The sequence below is a fragment of the Macrosteles quadrilineatus genome, unplaced genomic scaffold (genome assembly GCF_028750875.1).
Source record: "Macrosteles quadrilineatus isolate MER2022 unplaced genomic scaffold, UCM_ALF_1.0 Scaffold_1__1_contigs__length_201487025, whole genome shotgun sequence".
Lineage (NCBI taxonomy): Eukaryota > Metazoa > Arthropoda > Insecta > Hemiptera > Cicadellidae > Macrosteles > Macrosteles quadrilineatus.
This window is the reverse complement of record NW_026542594.1, coordinates 18,360,605-18,386,636: the sequence shown is the minus strand read 5'-3', so window position 1 is coordinate 18,386,636 and position 26,032 is coordinate 18,360,605. Positions and strand designations below refer to the sequence as shown.

At 35.5% G+C, this 26,032-nt stretch overlaps 1 protein-coding gene across 1 annotated transcript in view; it reads left to right on the top strand.

The window, feature by feature from the left end:
• LOC129004530 (NCK-interacting protein with SH3 domain) overlaps positions 1–26,032 on the top strand; it is a 93,884-nt gene that overhangs the window by 48,732 nt on the left and 19,120 nt on the right. Inside the window, exons 4-12 of the mRNA XM_054433138.1 lie at positions 842–956; positions 13,433–13,630; positions 14,033–14,165; positions 16,051–16,153; positions 16,889–16,955; positions 19,735–19,824; positions 20,171–20,283; positions 22,197–22,300; positions 23,817–24,041. Of these exons, the coding sequence (XP_054289113.1) occupies positions 842–956; positions 13,433–13,630; positions 14,033–14,165; positions 16,051–16,153; positions 16,889–16,955; positions 19,735–19,824; positions 20,171–20,283; positions 22,197–22,300; positions 23,817–24,041 (1,148 nt within the window). The remainder of the gene's footprint in view (positions 1–841; positions 957–13,432; positions 13,631–14,032; positions 14,166–16,050; positions 16,154–16,888; positions 16,956–19,734; positions 19,825–20,170; positions 20,284–22,196; positions 22,301–23,816; positions 24,042–26,032) is intronic.

Genomic DNA, 26,032 nt, shown 5'->3' with positions numbered 1-26,032 from the left:
TTAAGTTGTCCAGGGGTGGCGCTGCACAACACGACGAAACTGGACACATTCAAATGTGTCCAAGTTTAACGTTGCATGCAAACGACGAACCTGGACAAGTTTTTAAGCTGTCCAGGGGTGGACTCCGTGTGTCCGCGTGTGTCGTTGTCCAAGTTCGGCGCGGTCCCGAATAAGTCACAGACTTAAGCCAGAGGAATCAAAAGAGAATCTTTTACTGACTTTCACAAAAATAACTGCTAAAACGTCACATAAACTTCGAACTCAATTGGGCCTTTTACCATCTCACGTTTAACAACAAACCAAGAAACCAGAAAACGCCAAATAAAAAAAATCAATACAAATCCTTCTTCTCCTATGTCTAGATTGACATGCACCAGGTTCGCTACCGTAGTATTAACTAAAACAGCAACCAATTTTCCAGGTTGAAGACAAAATAATAATAACTTAGATTAATGTATGCAGGCTAATATTGTGGTGCATTAGCATTGCCTAATCTAAACTCAACATCTAAAACAATAAACTGTGTTTTGCTGATTTCAGCATAAAGATTGATCATTAATATTATCATCCCGCTTTCTTCATTATACATACATACAATGCAATGAGTAATTTAGACACATTTTGGTTATGTTAATTTTTTTACCATTTTTTTTATTATTTACCGGTACTGTGAACTTTCCTATAGGTCTATTTGTCAGTGGTTAAAATTTGTCTAAAAATAAAATTATAGGCCTAGTTATGGATTAGTCATAGTAGTTGACCTGCCTTAACATACCATGTTGATCTCTCAGCATTGTCACTTCCATGTTTTAGCCTATATATATTATTTCTACTATTGTAGATCACCTGTGCCGCCACAAAGAGTATCCTCAAGTCCATCTACGCCCCGGTGCAGTAGTGCTCTCGCCTTCGCCTCCAACTCTCACACTCAACATAACACGGATATATTTTCCAATGTGAGTAGGCTACTTTGTTTGATACTTTACCACATTTAAATATGTAAGCCTAGTTCATGTAAATGAATTTTCAATAGGCTTTTTAGTTTTAAAATTGTGTAATTTCAAGTACTGGCTGTTCTGCAATGCTGGTTAACAACATTGAGAACGGGCCATGGGTGGTTTTGTTAGAGGTGATTGAATTTTACAAATTTTTTTGTCTAGCTCGACAGTGAATAGAACGACATTATATACAAAAAATCTACACAGAGCCTTAAAAGTTCAATTTCGAGAGAACTTCATACGACACATCACATATCGGTATAACGAAAATGAAACAACTTGAAAGGCGGTATGTGTACTGGGAAGGGATGGACCATGACATAGAAGACCTAATTAGATCTTCTGAAATCTGTGCTAAGCTCTATAACAACCCCCCGAAGATGCTAGTACACCCGTGGGACCAGCCTCACTCTAATTGGGAATGTCTACATATAGTCTATGCAGGTCCTTTCGAGGGTCATAATTTTCTAGTTGCCATTGATGCCAAGTCAAAATTGGGAGAGGTCCGAGTAATGACTCATTCTCCTACAACTGAAACGACAATACACACACTTCAAGAAGTATTTTCATTTTCATTCCATGGCTACCCGAATTCATTGGTCACCGATAATGCATCAATTTTCACAAGTGATGTAATCAAAGCATTGATCATGGCATTACCCGAAAATGCATTGCCCCAGGTCATCCAGCTACAAATGGATTGGCCAAAAGAAACATTGAAAATCAATGGCAAGTGAAAAGAGCACTTTTTCAGAAAAGGTCAGGAAAATGCTTCTACGCTACAGAGCCACACCACATGCCTGTGTGAAAAGCCCAGCAGAACTTTATTTGCACAGAAGATTTAGAATAGAGCTGGATTCCATATTTCCTATTCCAAAGAAGGAAAATTAAGAAAAGAAGTTAGGCTTACAAACCATGTAAGATCGATGAGAGTAGGAGATAGAGCCCAAGTTCGCCTTTACTCTGGAAATGTTGAGATCTGGGTATTTGGAACCTATTGGATGGTTCCAAACTGGGCTCTCTACATTACATGGTAAAGCTTGACTCTGAACGCTTATCAATCAACTCATAAGAACGAGAGTACCGCCTAAAACGACAAATCAACGGAGAGAAGATAATCAAAGGCGCTCCACTAATCAACAGTCAGATGATATTAAAGGACGTACTGTTGGGTTCAATATTCCAGGGATACCATCATTCATACAATGTTCTATAATCAGTGGTTCTACAATAGCCGGGTCATACGCTGCAACGACGTTTCACGACTGGCCAAATACCAGTAGTGAAGGCTCAGCATCCTGAATGTGACATCCTGATGAAGTCAGAAATGAAGATCAATCACCTCGACGTTCCACGACTGCCAAAAACCAGTATTGGAGGCTCAGCATCCTGAATGTGACATCCAGATTCCCGATGAAGTCAGAATTGAAGATGAATCACCACCTCAGATCAAAACGTGTTCGGCAACCGCCAAATTACCTCGAGGCTTATGTGTGAGTTTAAACTTATGTGGGAAAGATTGTTATAATTTCTAAAAGACTGCATTTTAATTACCAGTTGATCATGATCTTTATTCTTTGAATTGTTATTGTTTATGTTAGTTTCCATTCTTTGTGTTAATGTAATAATACACTTTTTATCTCATTTAGCTTTTATTATTTACTAGTGGTCGAAAACTCGACCAAAAACATGTAATGTACACGTATTGACTATTGGATATGGAAGTAGTCATCACATCTATATGGACCAGCTGTTACAATTTTTTTTTATTAAAAAACCATGTAGTTTTGTGAGCCAGTCACCGAATGCGTGTCTTAAATTCTATTTTCTACCTTATTTTTTGTTGCTGACAAAGTTGATGGGTCAGTTACTATAGCTCATAATAAGTCATTCCATAAATTTTACTTTTGGTAAAAACATTGTGTATTTGACATAAATTAGACATTTAGATCAGCGCAATCTGTTGGTAGTTCACATCAACTACGACGAACTTAATAAAAAAACTGATTACAACTTTGACATGAGGATGGAATGTAAATGTACAGGCTTCTCTAATCTCTATTTGCACCCCACGCTGTAAATAAAACATGTGATTGTAATTTCTTCCATTCGTTTTGATTTTCTGTTTATATTTCGTTGTTATTTCGTCACCAGCCTGGCAACCCATAAAGCCCATGTTATTTTTTTTTAATTTTAAATCCATTTTTTGTGCTTATATTTGAGCCAATTTTAATTTTTAAAGGGATTCTGCACTTCTACTGGAAAATATCTTTCTAACAGTATGCGTAGATTTTTCCTAAGATGAAAAAGGTTTTAAAGAAACATGCTTTTCTATTAATATATAGATAAAGAATTACAACAGAAACATTATGGAGTCTAAACACCATTGACTTATTGATGAAGGACTGCGCCCATTGAAGTACAGGCATCAGAGGCATCGGTTGTTAATGTCAAATTGGCATTTGGATCAGGTTGAGCCAACATTGTTGATTTGCATAAGGCATCTTTTAAATTATCAACACTCTTTGGAGCCTCCTCACACCAAGCTAAAGGGTTTGAGCTGTTCTTCTTGTGGCTATTTAATATATGATTCAATGGTTTTTGTAGTTGAGCACATCGTGGGATGAAACGGTTGTAACAGTTGAAGACCATGCCTAAAAATCTTAATGCAGATGCTGAAGTGGAGGCAGAAAAATATACTATTGATTTTACTTTTGCTTGGAGTGGTTTTAGACCGCCAATACTGACTTCATGGCCTAGAAATTCCAATGACTTGGCGCCAAAAATACATTTTTCAACATTGATACATACACCGTAGTGATCAAGTCTTTTGAAAAGTGCCATAAGGTGAATTATGTGATCTGGTTCATCCTTTGATGCAATTAAAACGTCATCAAGGTAAAAAAATACAAAATCTAAACCTAATAGTACTTGATTAATGAACCTTTGGAACGTTTGAGCGGCATTTCGTAAGCCAAATGTCATATACAGGAACTCAAATAATCCAAATGGAGTGGTGATACAGTTTTTTCAATATCTTCTTGGCAGACAGGTATCTGTTGATAAGCTCAGACTAAGTCAATTCTGGAAAATATGTTTGTGCCATGTAAAAAATTTGTGCAATCGGTTAGAAATGGCTAAGGATACTCATCAGGAATTGTAGCTTGAATTAGTTTTCTGTAATCGCCACATGGTTTTCAGTCTCCATTTTTCTTTTGAACAAGATGAAGAGGACTCGCCCAGCAACTGCTAGAAGGTCGACATAGTCCTTCTTGCGACTTGAACTGAAATTCATGTTATGTAGCTTGGAGTTCATCCAAAGGTAAACAACGGGGTAGGGCTTTAACTGGAGTTCCTGTAGTTTCAATATAATGTTCAACTTAATATTTAAAAAAAAATTTGTTTGTAGGACTAGGTCTTAATAAATCAGGAAATTGTGCCAATAAGGAATTGAATGGATTACTTGTACTTAAAGAGAGGACCTGTAGTATATTCACAAAAGAATAAAACAAACTAGTAAAAGAAAGAACAATTTTATCTTATTGCCATCTCAACACTAAAAACAAACATCATAACCAAAACATAAACCATATGCTTTTAACAAGACAATATAGAATAGAATATTATACATATGATCCAATATCACACTTCTCCCCCTTCAGATAAAGCTCCGCTTCTCTTACGTAGCTGGTCTGCGTGTTTTCGCTTCAGAAGTCCACCAACCCTGACTTGGTATGATAGCTCACCAGTTCTTGATGCAATCACTCCTGGATTCCAGCCGGCACCTATTTCTCTCTGCACCCAGACTTCTTCCCCCTCAGAAAATTCCCTATGTCTACTTTTGCCATCGTGATACTCCTTTTGTTTAAAAACTGATTCTGCTATCACGTCTTTCACCGTAGGCTTCAAATTGTCCAATGGAGATCGAAGTCTTTTGCCGAAGAACAGTTCAGATGGAGGCTTGCTCGTAGATTTTTGTGGTGTGTTTCTGTAGGCAAACAATAGCTTCACCAACCTTTGTGTTTGATCTTGCCTGTCACCTTTGCTGGACAAATATCTTGACTTGAATGTTTTGATGAACCGTTCAACTTGGCCATTCGTCTTCGGATGATATGGTGTACTGCAGACATGTTTTATCGCGTTATCCTTGCAAAACTTCTCAAATAGCTCTGACGTAAACTGTGTCCCATTGTCAGTGACTATCATTTTAGGAACTCCATGGCGAGAAAACCATTCCCGTAACTTGTTCACTGTACTGGCAGCCGTAATAGATCTAACCATTGATATCTCTGGCCATTTAGAAAATGCATCTTTCAAATCAATTACAGTAAATAATCGACCTCCAGCAATTTTGTTTGTCAAATCAGCAAAAGTAGGCATCTGATAAGCTTCAGGCACAATCGCCTTGTTCACGGTAACCCTGAAGTCTCCACAAATCCTAACCCTACCACCTCCTTTGTTGACATTTACAGTAGGCGTTGACCAGACTATTGCTGTTTCACTTGGATCAACCTTCTCTAAGACTCCGCACTCCACTAGTCGGTTCAGCTCATTCTCTACGGAATTTTTCAAAGGAAAGGGTACTCTTCTGGCTTTCAGTGCAATTGGTGGAAAATCCTTCTTGACATGTATTCTAGCCTTTACTCCTTCAATTTTACCCAATCCATCAGAGAAAACACTATCAAATTCCTTCACCAATGATTGGGCTTCCTCTTCCGTAATATTCACATCATCATTTGTTACATTGTTTGATTTTACACTAACTTCAGGTGGAAGTTTCATTCCAAATGATACCATCCACGGAAGTCCAAACAATGGAATGTCATCTTTTTCTATTACTGCCACTGGTAATTTCCTAGTTTCCCCATTCAAACACACTGACACATAGCATTTGCCTAAACATGCTAACGGTGTTTGACCATAGCCTGTCAACCCGGAGAGAGGTTTAACCTGGGGCTTACCGAGTTTCTTCCATAATGTCTGCCCAATTGTAGAAATTCTAGCACCAGAATCGAATTCCATAAGGCAGGGCAGTCCATTAACATTCACTCTTATTGAGGCACGTGGAGCTCTGTTTGAAATCTTCTTAAGAGCATGAAGACCAGATTCCTCCCCATCTGAACTGTGCTCACCATCGGAATACTTCGTGTCAATTTTACTGACAAACTTCCTTTTGCACACCCTAGCAAAATGTCCTATCTTCCGGCATTTGAGACACTCCTGGCCTTTTGCTGGACATTTCTCCTTGACACATTTATATCTGCCACAGTTCTCACATCCATTCACTTGACCAGTTGTTTGCCGCTTCTTGACAAAACATACGTTCGATGTAGTATTGGCATTCACCTCGTTTCTGGCACGCTCCATCGACCTGGCCAGCTGGAACACTCTCTCTGCCGTGACAACACTGCCACCGGTCTCTACACCATCCGGCCAACGATGCCTTACTTCCACTTCAAATTGTTCATTGAACACCCCTGCGATGAAACGATCCCGGATCCGTTCATCCAAGCCTTGGCCATACCGACAGTGTTTGCTTAGTTTCTTTAACCGGGTGAAATATTCTGTGAAGGACTCACTTTCATTCCTAACAGCTCTTTCAAACTCAAAACGGGCAGCAAAAATCGTTTGGTTTGGACCATACAGTGTGAAAAATGCAGTCTTCATTTCTTCATATGAACAAGAATCAAGGTTCTTCGGGATGAAATAATTTTGCATCTTCTGGAGTGGTTCACTTCCCACATAAGCCAGTAGTAAGTCTTTTCTCGCCTCCTTACTACGCTCATCTGAACCCCCCAACCCTTTCACCCGACAAACACGTTGAAAATGTTCAATATACTCTTCTGCTGTTTCTTCACATTTGTATTTCTCAAAGACAAACTTCTCCATTTTCCTCTCCAACTCACTGTGAGACTCATCATCAACTTCCCTGTCACTCTTCTGCTTCTTTCTAGACATCCTCGTCGCCAATGTAGTATATTCACAAAAGAATAAAACAAACTAGTAAAAGAAAGAACAATTTTACCTTATTGCCATCTCAACACTAAAAACAAACATCATAACCAAAACATAAACCATATGCTTTTAACAAGACAATATAGAATAGAATATTATACATATGATCCAATATCACAGGACCGAAGAGTTACGTTTTGAAAACATTTCCTGGGGAATGTTTTGTAGTACACCATCAATGAGCCTGTTTTTCTTGGCGTCGATAATAAGATTAAAATGTGATTAAAAATCAATACCCAATATAGGTTTGTTAACATCGGCTACTATAAAATTACATTTGAAAAGTTTGTTTAGTCCTAAACCAATCAGAAGCTGTCTTTGGCCATATGTTTTAATTTTGATACTACTGTATTAGCAGTAACAAGTTCAAATTTCTGTGGGTGATTTTTTTCTTTAACAGTAGCTGGAATTACAGAAAAATCTGCTCCAGTGTCCACGAGAACAAACTTCTCGTGGACAATGATTGTTTATCATGAACAAATAGGCAACTCAGTTCTGCCCCCTTCGGTCGTGTCGCCGAAGAACCTGGGGGCTGGAGTTTTCCTGTTCCAATGGTAAATGAGATAACAAACAGTGAGGTGTGCATTTGCAAGCACGACCACCTAAATTAAAGTGATAGTAACACGAAGACTGTTGTGGAGAAGATTTCCTTGTGTCCGTGTTGTCTTGGATTGATTTAGGTTGTTTTTGTAAATGGATTGAATTTAATTAGACAATTCTGATACTTGTTTTTTAAGATTTAGTTATATTATGTGAATCGTGTGTTTCAATGGAAGAAACACAGGTAGTGGAATTCAGATTATTAATTGTGATATCAATAATTTTGTCAGCCATCTCCGAAAGTTTAAATAAGTTTTCATCACAAATTGAAAGAGTAGTTTGAGCATTGATTGGTAGTTGTTTCAACCAAAGCGCTTTTAGAAAATCATCACTCGCCTTATTCTAAACCAGTGACCTCATCCTACTAAGAAGCTGCGAGGGTTTTTTGGTCCCCAAGTTCCATTCCTGTCAGAAGGGTTTGTATTTTCTTTGTGTCTTTTTTATCAAACAAGGAAATTTATTTATTTTTTATAGCTATTTGTTTTCTGCTGGTGGATCCGTGACAATCTCAGCAGACTTGAGATAGAATATCACCGTCAATAGAGCTCACCACCGTGTCGAAAACTTGGCTTGATCTGAGATGATTCATGATCTTCAAAATTGAGCTTCAATTCAAACGAACCAAATTTTTGGGTCAGGTTTCCTGAATTAAGGAACTTTTAAAGACAAGTTGGCTATTTCTTGGGTATACAAATCTTGATTGTTCATGTTGTCTTATAAGGGGTCACCGATAAAGTAAATGATAAAATTAATAGTTGTATTGAATTCAAGTTTTTTTTTATTTAGATCAATGTAAAACTGAACTGTTTACAAAAACAAACATTAACAATACTAAAATCAACATATGTAAAATATTTAGTTAGTAATAAGTGACTTTAATATGATCTCTAGTAAAGACCAGAAGGAAGAGTAGACACTACACTAGTAGAAATAGTCTTGTTTCTTGCAAATAACCAAAAATATGCATGTCGAAGATGCTGATGAAAAGTAATTTCGTGATTGGTTTCGATAACTGGGTAATGGAACCCTAACCAGTCGCAAAATAGTTAGAATATGTAAAGTCAACCGCACCGTTAGGAGGAATACCACCACATCAACTTACACTAGGCTAATAGTAGTGTTTTAATGTTGATCAGAAACAAATCTAGGGTTAAGTTTGGCCAATGGGATACCTTTACTTTACACTTAATTTTGTTAGACCTTTACAAAAGGAGTATAACCCTAACTGGGTCTGGGTGCTAATTTAGCGGTTTTGACTAGGACTACTAACATAGAAGGGCTAACCCACTAGCGCTCGAAAAGTAATTCCAGCCCCCCTCCCCTCGAGCCACGGGCGCTGTCCCACGCAGAAGTAGGCCTACAGTGTCTCATACTTGTTTTTGCGCTTGCTCTGTCGTGAATTTTGTTCTTAAAATTTAGATTTATGACTATATCGTTTTTTTATAACGTATTTATTAACAGTTACCTATACGATAAAATAATAATATATTTTTTCAAGTTTTATACAGAAATTAATAATGACAATAGGTGATATTCATAGAAATAGTAGACTAGTTAACAAATAATTAACTAAGAAACTTATTCAATTGATCTGCTCTAACATATTTACAATAAATTGTGATAATATATAAATAAAATTCAACAACTATGGATTTGTAGCCTAAACTATCTGTTTAGCTTAACTTACTTAGAGTGATGATGCTTACACTCACCTCAGTTTTTAATAATATATTTTTAAATAAAATGTCCCTTATAACGCATAACTTACAACACTAAATAATTTAATTTTGGTCAAAGAAAAATAGTTGTCTTGTGTCATAAAACTTTTCATAAGGTCATATAACTTTTCACGTTCAGTACACAGCATTCCAACAGGCGCTCGCCAATGGCGCGGTACCGTAACAGCGAACGCAATTGGCATTCAAATATTTCAATCTGACAAATAACAAAAGAGCAGCGGCGATTGTAAAACACCCAAAGGTAGCAGCACTGCCTAGATCACTAGTCAGTGGCTTTGTAATATGGCTTAAAGAGAGAAAATCCCCGAAACCGGGACAAAAGCAATGTCAGACGGGATTTTACAGGAAATTTTAGTACCAACCTACACCAAAATAAAGCTCACATTCTAAGCTACAGGCTAGCAACGATTTTAACGTTCTCCGGCAATGGCTGAGCTCATACTGAACTAATGTGGTGGGGGTTGCGCAACTACATCAATTGATGTAGGCCGCTCGTTGCGCGACTATATCAATTGATGTAGTCAGCACTGAACGTGTTAACAAGTTTAAATCATTGAAAGAGATCAGATTTTCACATTTATTGATTCTATACTTTTGTTTGGGCTTGTAATTGGCGTATTGATTATTTTACGCAGGTTACTTTTGTTTGGGCTAAGAGCTTTTAATGTTTCAAGAGCAGATTTTCTAATTCCTCTTTTTTCTTGCCTTATTTTTCTTTCATTAAAACAATCACCTACCTTTTAGCGAATTGCCCTATAGGGAAGTAGCTATTACCGTAGGTGGCACGGTAAGACCTAGACCCGGGACCGATTTACTTTTTCATTTTGATGTCCCCAGAGGCCAAAAACACCATTCGTTCAAATTTTTATATATGTATATATATATAGACTTATATATATATATATCTTACTAATATTATAAATGTGAAAGTTTGTGTGTTTGTTTGTTTGTTTGTTTGTTTGTTTGTTTGTTTGAAGTTCAATCACGCCTTAACTACTGGACGGATTGGGCTGAAATTTGGCATGATGATAGCTCACATTCCCGATTAACATATAGGCATATTCTTATCACAAAAATCCTTTCGGGCTCCGCCCCAGTGGCTCTGTAGTTACCCATGTTAACCTTATGAGTACCTATTCATATTTAAAGAGAATTAAATCATATTTAGTCAGCTGTTTCAACTTAAAAAGTTGGTTCTATGATATGCAAAAGCATTAAAAAGTTATAAGATTTACCAACAGGGTGCAGCACTATATTTTAATGCATTTATGAAAACAGCTAATTTTAACTAAGCAGCAACAAAAAAACTTTGATTCGCAATGAGAACTGTCAAAGTAGGATTGTTTACAGTTATATTTCTGTTGTTAATTATTCATTGAAATTAATTATTCATTCAATTTTAATTTTTTTTTAATTTTTGATAATTTATTTTATACATTGTTTAGGTGAAGTGGTAGAACATTATGGCCATGGTAGATGTGTAATACTATAGAATACTGTAAATTTAAAGAAGCAAATTTTATCAAACTTTGTCCACCCTCATTGCGAACGCAAGGCTTCAGTATAACTGCAATAAGTATTTTATACTTATATGCCAACCCCGTACGAAGGACGGGTACTCAGCTAGTATATATATATATATACGTCCGTGAACGCGATAACTTGAGTAATTTTTGTCCGATTTTGATGAAATTTGGTTTAAAGGTGTAAAGCGGGATAAACTTGAATGAGTTCGCGAACCAGCACGATCGGACCATGGGAACGGGGCTTTACGGGGGGTTTTATGGGGTAAAAATTGGTTTTTCTCACTTTTGACCCTCAAAATACAAAATTTTTAATTTCTCTTTAGACTTTTTTAAAGAGCTTAAAAAAAACAAATAATTTAGTATATAAAAGTATTTTTGTTCAATTATTAGTAACGGAGAAAATTAAAAAAATTGTATATTTAAAATTCCCATATTATTCTTATGGAGAATATTGTCAAATGTTGTGTACTTAGTTTGCTTGTTTATGGATATATTTTGATCAAACTTGGCAAATTTATTTATTTTGTACTAAGCTATCAATATTTTACTCAAAAACACACTTTATTAGTTTCCTTGTAGCAGCAAACCTAGGTACTCGTTAAACCTAATGTTATTAAAATATATTTAACTGGAAATCAATTCAGACAAATGGAAATTCGCTTAGTCGGCAGGTTTGCTGCGGCGGGGGTATTTATATTCTAAATTAGCAAATTCGACAGCACTATTTTCAGTATTTTTCTTTTTGGTAATCTGAGAAGTCGGTTTTTTTAATCGTCTAAATAATCACTTTCGAAAGAATGTTTACTACACACTCTACCATTTTTGGGACTATATCAATTGATGTAGTCAGCACTGAACGTGTTAACAAGTTTAAATCATTGAAAGGGATCAGATTTTCACATTTATTGATTCTATACTTTTGTTTGGGCTTGTAATTGGCGTATTGATTATTTTACGCAGGTTACTTTTGTTTGGGCTAAGAGCTTTTAATGTTTCAAGAGCAGATTTTCTAATTCCTCTTTTTTCTTGCCTTATTTTTCTTTCATTAAAACAATCACCTACCTTTTTATATTCTAAATTAGCAAATTCGACAGCACTATTTTCAGTATTTTTCTTTTTGGTAATCTGAGAAGTCGGTTTTTTTAATCGTCTAAATAATCACTTTCGAAAGAATGTTTACTACACACTCTACCATTTTTGGGATCGGAAACATCAGCTCTCTTACACTTCTGTACCCACACATCTTTCAAACTTTGATTTTTTGGGAAAACGTGATACACTACACCTTTAGTTTTCTTAGAGCGGTTCCTACAAATTGCGACACTGCAGCCCACCATAGTGTAAAAAACTCTTTTAAAATACATAATATGACACTACTTTTACGTGCTAAATAATATCATAACCAAACAATACACTATTTCTATGAAAAAAACGTTATAAATGGAAGAAAACTACAAGCGTAGAAGCATGTGTTACAATGGCAGTGTCTGGCGGCAGCGCCCGCTGCTACGTCACAGTGATGGAATGGGGAGAGGTAAGGGCGCGCGAGGTGAGCGGGGCAGCATCAGGGAGCACACGTTCACTTCAAAGGACTAGCTAGCCCTTCTATGTTAGTAGTCCTGGGTTTTGACCAAGAACTAAGCTTATCTCAACACACCTTTACTTGCCTTTTCATATTAATGCAAGACAATTAATTTCCAATTACTTCAATCAGGGAAGCCTTTTCATCATAATCAAGCAAAAGACCAAAGCTACCTTAGGAAACCAATATTTATTCTCAAACATGTTTGCTGCCTTTAGCAGAGTTAAACCTCTGGAGGCATTCAAATTGTTTATTGAAAGTAACATCAACAACTACAATATTAAAGACTAAGGTTAATATTAAGGTTTTTTGGTTCATAGACAAACAACAAACTGTTTTACCAAAAGATATGTTGTACTGGTATATCTATCTTGGCACATAGATAATTTTATTTTGAGTTTGTTTGAATATTATACAATAATTTGTTTTACATTTGAGCTTTTTAGGGACTTATGTCCCTACAAGCCAATAGTAAATAGTTATAATTATAAAACAAATTTCTACACATTAGACTAAAGAATCACAATTATTTATAAAATTTTCTAGATATTTTTCTTGGACAATGAGGTTATATATAATAGGTTACGTACCTTGTTCCGTCTTCAGTCTTAACTTACTCTATGGATGACTAGTTTCGGGTACAAAGACCCACTATCAAATCCTTATTTAAAACATCATATTGAATATGGTCAAATATCCGACGTAAGTCTTCATCAATGTATACATGCAGGTCGACGACACATAAAATTTACACATTTAAAAACAAAAGTTACAAATACATTTAAGATAGGCCGGCCACATTGAATACGGGACAAACCGACGCAGGTTACACGGAGGACATGTTAAACCTACCTAATCTTATTTAAATAGATTTAATTGAAAATCCAATCAGGTAAATGGGAATTTGCTTAGTCTGCAGGTGTGCTGCGGCAGGGTATTTAAGTATCATTCATAAGCAAATTATAATTCTAGCTGGGCAAAAACGCAACTTTACCAAAGAGCAAGAAGCGAGACGCTCCCAAAAAGCCAGTCAGGTCTGCAACCTCAGAAACCAACAATCTTGTCAGTGGCACTAACACCACCGGAGAGCCAAGGGATGAGTTACCAAGCTGTCCAAACGGGCAGATTCTAGGCCACGACCCAGAGACAATCTATAGCCTTGTTCAGGAGGTAAGGATTTTCTCATGTGCTTATAAATATTTTAATGGGTCAATTATTTGTGTCATTTAGAACCATGGTTTTTCATTACCTTTCATAAAGAAATTATAATTTTTACGGATGTATACAAACATATTTCTAGCTTGTAAGCCTATTTTTCATCAGAAGTAAAGTGATACCAAACCAAACAATATATATATAAAACATTTTTGTGTCAAGAAAGGTAGGTTCCATCCTCATGTTTTAGTTGTTGCCAGTTTTTTAATCAAAATGGACAAAGTTGAAGTGAGTCACAGACAGATTGCGTTAATGTATGCCTAAATTACTGATTTTAGACACTAGCACAATCTGTGACATACTCACTCAACTGAGAACTATTTTACAATGTGATTTTTTAGAGTGATATTTGTGTAGGTGAGGAAGGCTACACATCTCAACTATGATCTGTCCAAAGTCGCTATCAATGTAGTACTGCGAGGTCTGCTGGACCTTCTACCCTCCCCCTCTAGCCCTCACCTCTCAGCAATACAAACACTGCTGGCAGGAGGTAAGTAACTCAACTTTATTCTGCAAATTGGCTGAGCATTCTATTAGGGCGTCCCCCAACCTGGGAATTATGCTTGATTTTTTTAACCCGGAAAAAAGGGGATTATTTTTATATTTATACCAGGAATTTTTTATTTATTTACCACGATCGCCCATGTGGCATGACGACTCACACGTTTCGCGGAGTATATTCCATGACCGTGGGAGATGATAATGATGTCCAAATGGCAGTGGGATGTACGTTAGTGATTTTGCTGCGATTGCGCGTGACGACAATGACGTTTTTGTGCCTGTGGGCTGATGGTGATGTCTACACACAAGGAAAATGATTAAAATTAGGCCACGATCTCGGAAGACGATGATAACGTTTCTGTGACTGCGGGAAATGATTATGATGGGCAGTTACCGCTGAACAATATTAGGATTATGTCACGGCCATGGAAGATATTGTTGATAATTCCGTTACTGAGGAAGATATCCAGGATTTCTCAGTGATGGTGGAAGAGGATGATGGTGTCTCTATGACAGTCGTAGATGATCACGATATTACCTCGAGTTAGGCTTGGGCGAAAATTTCAAGATCGCACACCTCTAGTTATAATAAAGTTTTATTTTGATATTTGTTTTTACATCTTCATTTTCCTTTAATTTATTTAATGTGTTTAGAAGATCTTAAAACTTAACTTGCTTGTGTCAGGCAATATTACAGTACACATTTTGTTCCTTTAACTGAGAAAGTTTTTTTTTTTCGATAACTAAAATAACACTAAAACAGCATTGCAGAAATTGGTAAAAAGGTAAATAAGTACGACCTGAACTACCTGGAATTACTGATGAATTGTTTCTGGTTGGCCTGGTGGACACCCTGTCTATATGCATTACAACATGGTATAGCTACAGTACACTCCTGATTAACCCAGGAAACTCCCTTTTCCTACAGTCACCCGACAAAGTTGGCTTCCTTGTACTGTTTATAGTACAGAAAACTGCTAATTGCTGCATATTTATACTTTGGCGTACGGTTTATACTTTGTCGTACGGTTTATACTTTGCTGCACATCAGGATTCCAACGAAACAACACAAAACAGCGTGGTTCTATTATGCACGTAACCCGTCTACGCTTGAAAATAGGTTGGCAACACTTAAAGATAATAATACTATGAGCAGCTGATTGACTATTATAACTACGATTTAACCTGTCATTTCGTGTTTATAGTTTCAGTATTTCTGAAATTTCTGGACTTTTCTTTTAAACGTTTTTAAAACATTCCTACGATCTTAATAAACAAGAAAATAACTTTAAAGAATTTTTTTAGGCGCGGAAACCACTTCAAATTACAAAAACATACGGTACTATATTCTGAAAACGCGGAGCACATTTCTTGCCGAGGAAAAATAGCGGAGTGATACGGACCGGTGACTACTTTCTCTAGTGCAACTATTTATGTTCCCAGCTGAACCTAAAAATGTGTTGTATAGTGTTTGAAAGACTAATTATTTATATGCTTTATAGTGACTGTAGGAAAAATATAATGTGTAACACCAGTGCAAAAGGCCTTTGCTGCACTCGAGATCATTCCGCACTCGCCGATTGCTCTCATGTGCAGCAAAGTGCCACTTTGCCCACTAGTTACACAAATAACTAATGTGCACGAGAACATCACATAACATGGATGTCCTTAGATTTTGAGGTTAAGGGTTACTTACGGTACCACAATAGAAAGTAAAATATTTGAAAAATATATGTTTCAACAATACATAGCGACTTAAAAACGATCTTAATGGAATTTTTACGCAACCTTTTTTTAAATAGGGTAGTTTTGTAAGGAGTTTTTTGTGATTAAAATAGTACCAGTCATGCTAATTAAGCGTTGTGAATGTGCAGATCTGAGCATGCCTGCTGCAGTGATTGATAAGACTCATGATGCTCAACGACTGAGACTGGTGCTGCAAGAACTAGTCAGCTGCAAGGAGGATGCCCAGCAAAGGTAAGTCAACTCCAACTCATATATCAACCTTTGAATGTACTGTACTTCATCAGAAAACCCTTAAGCCTCAATCCCACGACGCGTGGTTCGTTGAAACTCCTTGTGACGTTGAGCATTGGCTCGTATTGATATGTATCATGAGAACAGCTTGTCAGTGGTTCGTTCAGCGGTTCGTTCAGCGGTTTGAGGTGGTTTGTTAAGGGACATACCGTTCAAGCTTGGGCTGGCTCGTGCACTGTTCAGTTAAGTGGACAAATTGAGTTTTTAAACCGGCTACAACAAGTTTAAATCAAATAGGATACCCTAATGTTTATGTTTTATGTTTTTGTTATCAGCCATATTAAATAATATTATTTATTCCTCTCTGTAGAGTGCCAGTTTAAATGAGTCAGTGAGCCAATTTGAATCAGACATCTCTCTTTAGTTAGTAACCTCAGTAAAAGTAGGCTCATAAAGTGAGTGTTTTATCCAAATAGATGATTCAGTTTACAACAATCTAATTACTCAAACATTTTTTTTTCTATTTTGGAATGTAAAGAATAAATCTTGTTACAGTTATTAGGCCTACAAAGAAATAGTAGTACCGTAAAACACTGAGAATGTCATACCTTTAGAAACATCTTGTGAACCCAAGTGAAATTTACACCAACTGAACTAAAAGTCTAATGTGTTTCAGTTCTTTTGGTTTATTCACCCTGTAGTTATAATGTTATTCAACTATTTGTTTTCCTGTAGGTCTTGGGAACTGTATGAGGATGAAGCAGTTATATCAGAGTATCTCCATGAACTCATATCCATTCTGGTATGTGTATGCTATTGTGACATGACCTTGTTTTTAAATGCCATTTTAAAAGCAATAGAATAGAATGATAATGCTTTATTGAAATAATTTACTATTGATACAGAGTTTACACATAAACACAAAAAAACAATGGTCAAAGACGTCAGTTATGTGGTTGACTTACTGTCAAGAAATTAAATACCCCAGCCTGCAGACTAAGCTAATTTCTATTTACCTGGCTGGGATTCCACTAAATTATTTATTTAAAATTTTAAAATGTATTACCTATTTAAATATCATTAGTTTTAATGAATACTTACGTTTGCTAATTTGCTGCTACAGGGAAGATAAGATAGCCCCTTGATACATTAGGCAATTTGGTCGCCCAGCGATTAGATCGCCGGCGACCATATTGCCCATTGTATGGGCGTTTTTTGATCGGATTGCCGGCGACTACCTGATTGTTGGTTTTTCCTGGCAATCCACCAAATTCCCGGCAATTCAGAGATTGCCAAATGTGTGGGATCGAGCAATCCACTCAAGCGATACTCTCCCCGCCCATGCACACTAAGTTAATGTCCGACTGGCATCACCTGATGTAGTATCATGATTTTTTAATTTACTTTTTAGGGAATTTCCCATAATATAAGCCTAAGAGGCTTTTTTTAAACTGAACTCCAAATTATAGAAATCTGAATTATTTCACTTGAACTTGTATAATTTTTACCTATACCTAACGTGTTAATCAAATACATAGAAAATAATGATTACCTTAATTATTTTGTCAGTCGGTGGCTCAGTCAGGGCAGCAGACTTTGGATCTATGGCAGCATTGTCGTGGGCCCGGATCCTGGTATCTGCTGCTACTTTTTATCAGTACAGTTACCCTTCTAATGTACCTGATCATCCCTTGCTTGGCAGGATACAATCACGCACATGCTCAGGGCCTATGTGACAGGCAAATGCTAGATTCTAAAAGGCTGTCAACCTCTTTTTATAAAAAAAATTGATAATATATACCCCTGTCGCAGCAAACCATCAGACCCAGTGAATTTCCATTTACCTGATTGGATTTTCAACTAAATCTATTTAAAAAACATTGGATTTAACTACCCTAGGTTTGCTGCTACAGGGAGGGTAATAAAGTGTCATTTTTAGTCAAATATTCATAGCTTATTATAGAAATACCAAGTTTGATCAAAATTTCAACAATATAAACAAGCAAACTACTACAGTTTACTTATTCTCCATAAGAATAACATGGGAATTTTAAATTAACAATTTATTGAATTTTCTCTGTAGATAACCAAAAGCTGTAAGAACATTCCAATATGCAAAATTAAATTATTTGTTTTTTTAAGATGTTTAAAAAGGTTTAGAGGAAAAATGGGAAATTTTATATTTTTAGGGTCAAAATTTAGAAAAACCAATTTTTACCACATAACACGCCGCTTCCATAGTCCGATCATTGCGAACTCATTCAAGTTGATCCCGCCCTACACCTTATCTAAGTTATCTACTACTGTAATTGCTACTTTCCTATAAGTAAATTTGCTAAAAGAGTTTTATAAAACATCATAGTTTTTTTTTTGCATTCATTTACCAATGATACCTATTTATTGTAGACCACCTATTTAATCTTAAACTCTCACCTTAGGTAGCTGAGTACCAATACAGTTGGACTGAACATACTTTGGAGTGAGTGCCAAATGGGAGTTGTGATTCACAGCTATCTTATTACTTTTGAAATGCCTAAAAGTTAAAATTAGGGATGTACGGGTCTTGAAATTTTGGGAAATTTCAAATCTTGTTCTACGAGACAAGATTTGATTTTGACCGAGATTTTTTTAGACGAGATTATAAAAAAAAACTGTGAAAAATGCCTGCAGAAAGTCAATGCAATACCCGCAATAGAGAAGCGTGTTGTTGTTCCGTTTCCTTTGCGAAAGCGTTATTTAATTAATTCTTTACATGTAAATATTGCTTATACTTAACTTATACTTAATGTGCATGTTTATAATTTTTTTTACATAGTAAATGATGAGAAGTTTTGTTAAGTTTAAGCTGTATGAGACATGTTTTACTTCTTTAAACATAGCCAAAACAAGTCACTCCAAAATCATTCTAAAAATAACACAAGACTGAAAAATTGTTACCTAACTAGAAGACTAAAAAATTTTGTATTAATCAAAGTTGAACCATATCCTAACTGATATCACCATGTTTCCTATGCGCAATAGTTATTTTTAATAAGGTAGGCCTAAATAATATTTGTTTTCTTATACGGTACTGATGTTTTTTAAGATTTTAAATATTCTTGCCTATTATTATTTTGAATTTTACCAGTCACCTATCATAAATCAGTAAGTATTTAAAAATGTAACAAAATCAAGTTAAAATGTCCAATGTGCATTTCCCAATGTGTATGAGAAGGTAAATCCCGTCTCGATCTCGTCTCAAAATGTTATGAGAAATAAAATATCCCGTCTCGTCTCGCCTCGAACTAAAAATCCTATCTCGTCCATCCCTAGTTAAAATTGTTTGTCTATTGAACTAAACACTTACGCACATAAATGGAGAAATTGGAATCTCAGAACAAATGTTCATATCGATATACTGTATTACAAAAGATCCGCTTTATAAGTAAGTAAGTTGGCAGATTTGACAGATGAGCTAGCTACTAAACCACACAGATTGTACTCAATCATTGATATAACCCATTGTAAGCCATAGTTTACATAGATTTTTATTTCACAATTGTTAATGTATTATTGTTTATTGAAACTATTTTTGTGATCAGGAAAATGCAGACCCAGTTATATGCAGAAGAGTGCTGTCCATGAATGGTTATGATGAAGTCTGCACACTGCTGCAATACTATCAAATGGAGGTTGGTACCTTGAATCTCTGAGAGTACTATTGTCACATTGATGTCATAGCAGCCCTTGTTTTGTCTGGCCAATGCCAATCACTGACATGGTTTCTGAATTGACTAACATGTTGCACTGACAAGTGTAGTTGTGATGTCCATTCTACATGCATGGGTCTTATTTCCAACTAGAGGGATACAGTACATATTAGGCTTGAATTCTTTTGTTCAAATAACGGCTAAAAGTCAAACTATGCATGCATGTCTCCACCTTTACTTTTCATGGTCTACCTCTTACATACCATCACTGCATATTTTATGTATGATAGGGTATATTTCTGTTTTCTAAGGTTGGAAGTGTTTTTAGGTGCGTTGGCCTATCAGACAGTTGCTGATCCAAGCATTCTGTCTCATGTGTTCTGTTCATCCTCCAGTCATTCCCATTCTTCTCAACTCTGTTCTGCCTATGGAACTTGCCAGGTGTGTTAAAGCAATGAGTCACTCAACAATGTAACTAAAATCTACATCACACTTAATGGCTTTCAGATCTGTGTATAAGTTAATAGTCACTAACAGCTAATAAACTAGCTTCAAAAAGTACTCACAAGTGTTGAAACTAGTTTGGAACATTATTTTGATTGGTGGTCTTATTCATCTGAAAAGTTTGTTGACAGTTTGTGGGAAAAGTTGTCACCATTTTAGTGCCCAGAAAAATATTTTTCCTATAGCAACCCGACAAAGTTGGCTTCCTTGTACTGTTTATAGTACAGAAAGCTGCTAATTGCTGCATATTTATACTTTGTCGTACGGTTTACACTTTGTCGTACGGTTTAAATACTTTGGCGCACATCAGGATTCCAACGAAACAACACAAAACAGTGTGGTTCTATTATGCACGTAATCAGTGTACGCTTGGAAATAGGTTGGCAACACTTAAAGAAAAATAATACTATGAGCAGCTGATTGACTATTATAACTACGATTTAACCTGTCATTTCCTGTTTATAGTTTATGTTCTCTTTTCACTTTTCGGTATTTCTGAACTTTCTGGAGTTTTCTTTTAAACGTTTTTAAAATATTCCTACGATCTTAATAAACAAGAAAATACCTTTAAAGCATTTTTTAGGTGCAGAAACTACTGCAAATTACAAAAAATTATAGTACTATTTTCTCAAGTGGCGGAGCACATTGCTTGCCGAGGAAAAAATAGCGGAGTGATACGGACCGGTGACTACTTTCTCTAGGGCACCTATTTGTGTTGCCAGCTGAACCTAAACACGTGTTGTATAGTGTTTGAAAGAATAATTATTTATATGCTTTATAGTGACTGTAGGAAAAATATAATGTGTAACACAAGTGCAAAAGGCCTTTGCTGCACTCGAGATCATTCCTCGTAAACATTGCTATCGTGTGCAGCAAAGTGCCACTTTGCTCACTAGTTACACAAATAACTATTGCATTTCAATAACCATGCAGCCAATGTTAAAGATAAGTTCTCAATTACAACTGTAGCAATTAAATCTAGCAGAATGTTTGGAAATTAAAATTGGGTTGGAGCACTCCACAATTGTAATTATTATTTTCTTACAGTTTTAATTACCTATTAGTATTTAAAAATATAGAACCACTTAAAATATTTGTTCATTTGACCATCATTTGGTTATGCGTTGCTGGTACAACAAGGTTTTATTGGTTAAATTTCATCGCCTATATATAAATTATGTTTAGAATGCCCACTAAAATCACCTGATCTAACCCCATAGCTGAATTGAGTGTTTGAGCAGTCACTACTACTGGACTCCCCGTACTTTTTGGGCAGCATTGTTTGAGCAGCTGTTGTGTATTTTTTTCTGAGATACTAATCAATATTTGGAAACAAAACTACAAAAATATCATCTTGGTTTTTACCCCATAACAAATTATGTTCTTCCCATGTTGTAAAATGTACAATAACTGTAAACTTAGTGTGAAGACCATTACTTATAAAGGATTCATACACCAAAATATATTTTGAAATACCTTGTATTTTTTTTTTCAAAAGGAAATAAAATGAGCAATTATGCAAATGCCTTGATTGACTGGCTGGGTAGCTGTGTGGTTAAAGTGCTTGCCTATTATTCAAAAGGTCACCAGTTTGATCAGCCTAAGACAAGTCAGTAGCTTTTTCATGGCTCAAAACTGGATCCAGATGTTCCTGATAAAAAAAAAATTGATGATCCTGCCTGATCATAACAAAGCTACACAGATCATCTCACACCATTCTACACTCATAGTTTTGTTAAAATATGCACCTAGGTGACGTTCCCATCTCAAAAAATTGATAGTTGATACCTAATTCATTTTCTTTTTCTGTATTTTTATATACCTTTCTGACATAAGTTACTCTTCCGCAGAGACATGATGAGCAACACACGAAACATTGACAGACTCACCAACTCTTCTGCCTTGCTCACAAGGATATTTTCCACGGGGGAAAACATGCCTGTCACTCACCTGGGTAAGATAATAGTTATTTGTGCAACTAGTGAGCAATTGCCTCACTCGAGAGAAATCCTTACTGGTCCTGGGAATGGTTTCTCGAGTAAGGCGATTGCACTTTGCACTCGAGTTGCACATTATATTTTTCCTACAGTTACCATAAAACCGCGAATACTAGAAAAATACCGGTATGGATCATAAACATAAACAAATGACATTGTTGGCCCAATCGTATACTAATAGCATTGAACATATGTTTTGGCAGTTCCATTTAAGCAATGTTAAATAATGTTTATTTTCGGGCCAAAAATGTTATTTGTTTATGTTTATGACCATACCATTATTTTTCTAGTAATCGTGCCATAAAACAAATAAATTTGTAAAGAAACGTGCCTTCACGTTGCAAATCTGGAGTGAGACAAAGTAATTAGAGTGAGACAATGTTAACATTGTCTCACTGATGAGCGAATTGGCCACTTTGCTTTCTCAAATCAGTGAGAGAATATGTACATTGTTAGGTAAGTGTAGGAAAACTTGTTATACTTTACTTTTTAATACTTATCAATGAAATGGCGACCATACAAAGTAGATATTTTAATCCAAGTATGAATGGAGGTGAGTGTATACAACATCTACCGGACCCTCTCTGGTTGGGCTGAATATATAACATTAACTGGGCCTTTGTCTGTGAACTGTAGTACACTCTGGGTTATCTGCTTGTTGCTTTTCAACATGGTATTGTTTTCAACTGATATATTGACTCACACTGATATCTAGCAAAATTAGTTTTGTTCAAGGAAAGGCTCAAGGCCAGGATTTTCAATTGTGGAATAAGGAGGAAAGCAGCTAGCTTTCCTTAAAGTGTAGGTAGGCCAAATAGAACATACAGAAGAGGCACTGTGCACACAATATTTCGTCCCCTGGGGGACTTTGTCAAGTGTAGAGAGAGTGGTAGAGTTTACAAAATGGGTACTGTCATGATGGCCAACTATGCAGTTTTGCCACATATATTTACATCACATATCACTAGTCTATTTACAATTATGTACAAAACATATATTTATGTGCACACACATATACACACTAGGCCTATTATGAATTTAGCTCACTGCTTGGACAGGATTGTCTCAGGTTGTTGTTAGGAAAGTTGGGGGGAATTACAGAGTTGGTGTTATATATTAGAATAACAACATCAACGGTAAATGGAAATTTTACGAATCCTGCCAAATTCATCTTCCTTGATTATAAAAACGTCACTATTATCTTGTATCGACATGAGACGATAGATTCTTGATACCGATATTTTGCTCTCATTAATAAACTACCGTACAACAAATACTCAAATCCTTGATTTTTAATTTCTTTGATTTCAACCACTCCACACATAGTCAGTCGCCAAATTGTAAGTATTGCTTTTTTTAGATAAAATGAAATCTCCTTCACCTGCCTCATATATCCTAAATCTTTAGAACATAATCACTCCCTATTTACCTTATCTCATGATTCACTGTACTAACAACCACTCAATGCCACAGAACATGTAGGACTTGAGTTTGTGACGTTTCTTCTGGCATTCATCGAGGAGCCTCCAGAGACAGACTCGGACGATGTCATCCCCGACACGTTCCTGCGTGTTGTGCTTGCCTACAACTTGCAATTCCCCTTCCACTCCAGTACCAACCTTGTCCTGGAGGCTTTAGCAAGAAGACACAACGCCAAGGTGTTCACAGAGAAGATCCTTCTGATACTTAACCGAGAGGGTGAGTTCTGGTTTAGTGCTTTTAGAGGTTCAAGAAAAGACGTAATTGCCCTTAATGACATAACATTTGTTGATGGTATTAAACTTACAGATTTAATAAGAATTTTTTTACAATTTTACTACCACTCACTGGTTGGTGGTAAAAGGATTTTTGAGATAAGAATATGTCTATGGGCCATTCCATATCAAGTCATCCAGGGGCTGTCACCCTCTAGTTTTTCATGAAAATTTGTACACATAATTTAGACATTTAGATAGGATAAAATCCAAAATTTCAGTTCATTATGTCAAACGGTTTCAGAGATATGGCTATTTGAAGTTTTGAGCGAATTTAGTTTCCGATGTCCAATTTGACGCTAGGGGAGCGTGCATGTATTCTCATCTTTCTATGTAGAATGGACAATTTTTAAGCTAGAGGCCTCAAATTTGACTCATATATCCAAAATTTAATGCAGAATCATATAATACAATTGAAATTACAATTGAAATTACAATTGAAAATACAATTGAAATTGAACTATTACCTATTATCACCCAAAAAAAATTTCCTAAATACAAATAATTTGATTTTTTCGAAATCAGAACATTCAGTTACAAAAGGTTTTAAACAAAAATCTCTCTCCAGATAAACATAAAACTATAAAACTATATATCACTGGAAAGAGGATAAAATTATCTTTCAAATGGTATAATAACATGAGTGGGGTTATGAGTATTAACATTGTTATCACACGTGAAAGTCAAAAATTAAATTTGATTAAACTAAGAATTTCATTTGATGCCGAATATTTATGATGAACTTAAATAATACAAAAGGTTCATCAATTTAATATATGTTTGTACAAATGACTAGAAATCTAAAAGTATGAAACAAAATATTGGGTCCTTAAGTTGTTATTTTTGTATGAATTCAATTTTTACTTAAATAAAAAGCCCCAACTAAATCGTCCTATATCCTACATTACTTTTACCTAAATAAAGGCTTATAATAGCTTTACAAGCAATTACAATTACATTTAATGCAAAATTTATAAGCTTACCACTCTCAATAACAAATCAAAAATATGTATTATTAATTTTTATAGATCAAACTTCAATATTAAATTATATTGTGTTAAAAAAATAAAAATAAAATTTTATGACATTTAATACACAATCAATGTTTGTAACCAGAGTTTATACCAGTGAATGTGACCAGTGTCTGTGTGTATTGGTGTGTTTGTGTTTAAAATTATCTTTCAAATGTTATAAAAATAAGAGTGGGGTTTGTTGTATTAAGATTTTTATTATACGTCAAAGTCAAAAGAAAACAACTTGATTGAAACGTAAAACAAAACCAAATACATCCTATTTTTGTAGTAAATTTATTGTAATTTTTTTGTAAACTCTTTGTCAATATCTTCGTCACTATCATGAAATGCAGAATTTTCTTCATTTTTTGAACCAGTGTTTACAACATTCAATAACTTTCTACAATTGCTGCACAAAAGCTTTCCTAGCACTTAAGTTATGTCTTTAAGTTCTTTAATTTCTTTTACCTTCTCTAAAGAAATTACTCTTAAATCTTTGTCAAGGATACCACATGTTTTTTTTTTTAAATGGGTCACAGCATGAATTTTTTTTATGTTTCAAAAAGTAACAAAAATGATGAGCACAAATTGAATCATTTTATTATATTGATTATTTGTGTGCCACTTTAATGTTTCTAGTTCTTCATTTGAAAAATTTTCAAAAATAAAATGAACATTTTTTTCTTGTGTTAAAGTAAAATTTTCACAAGGAGAGTCTGACAGTTTACCTACTGTACAAATCAAATTAGTTCTCACTTGACTTGGTGCAGCAATACCTTCCATGATAAAAATTTTTTAACGTTTAACCGGCAATGGGGTGAAGAAGTATATGGGACTGTTCACATATGCACGGCATGAAATGAAATGAAAAATTCTTTATTTTACCAGGCAAAGTTAGGGCCACATGGCCCTCTCTTACACT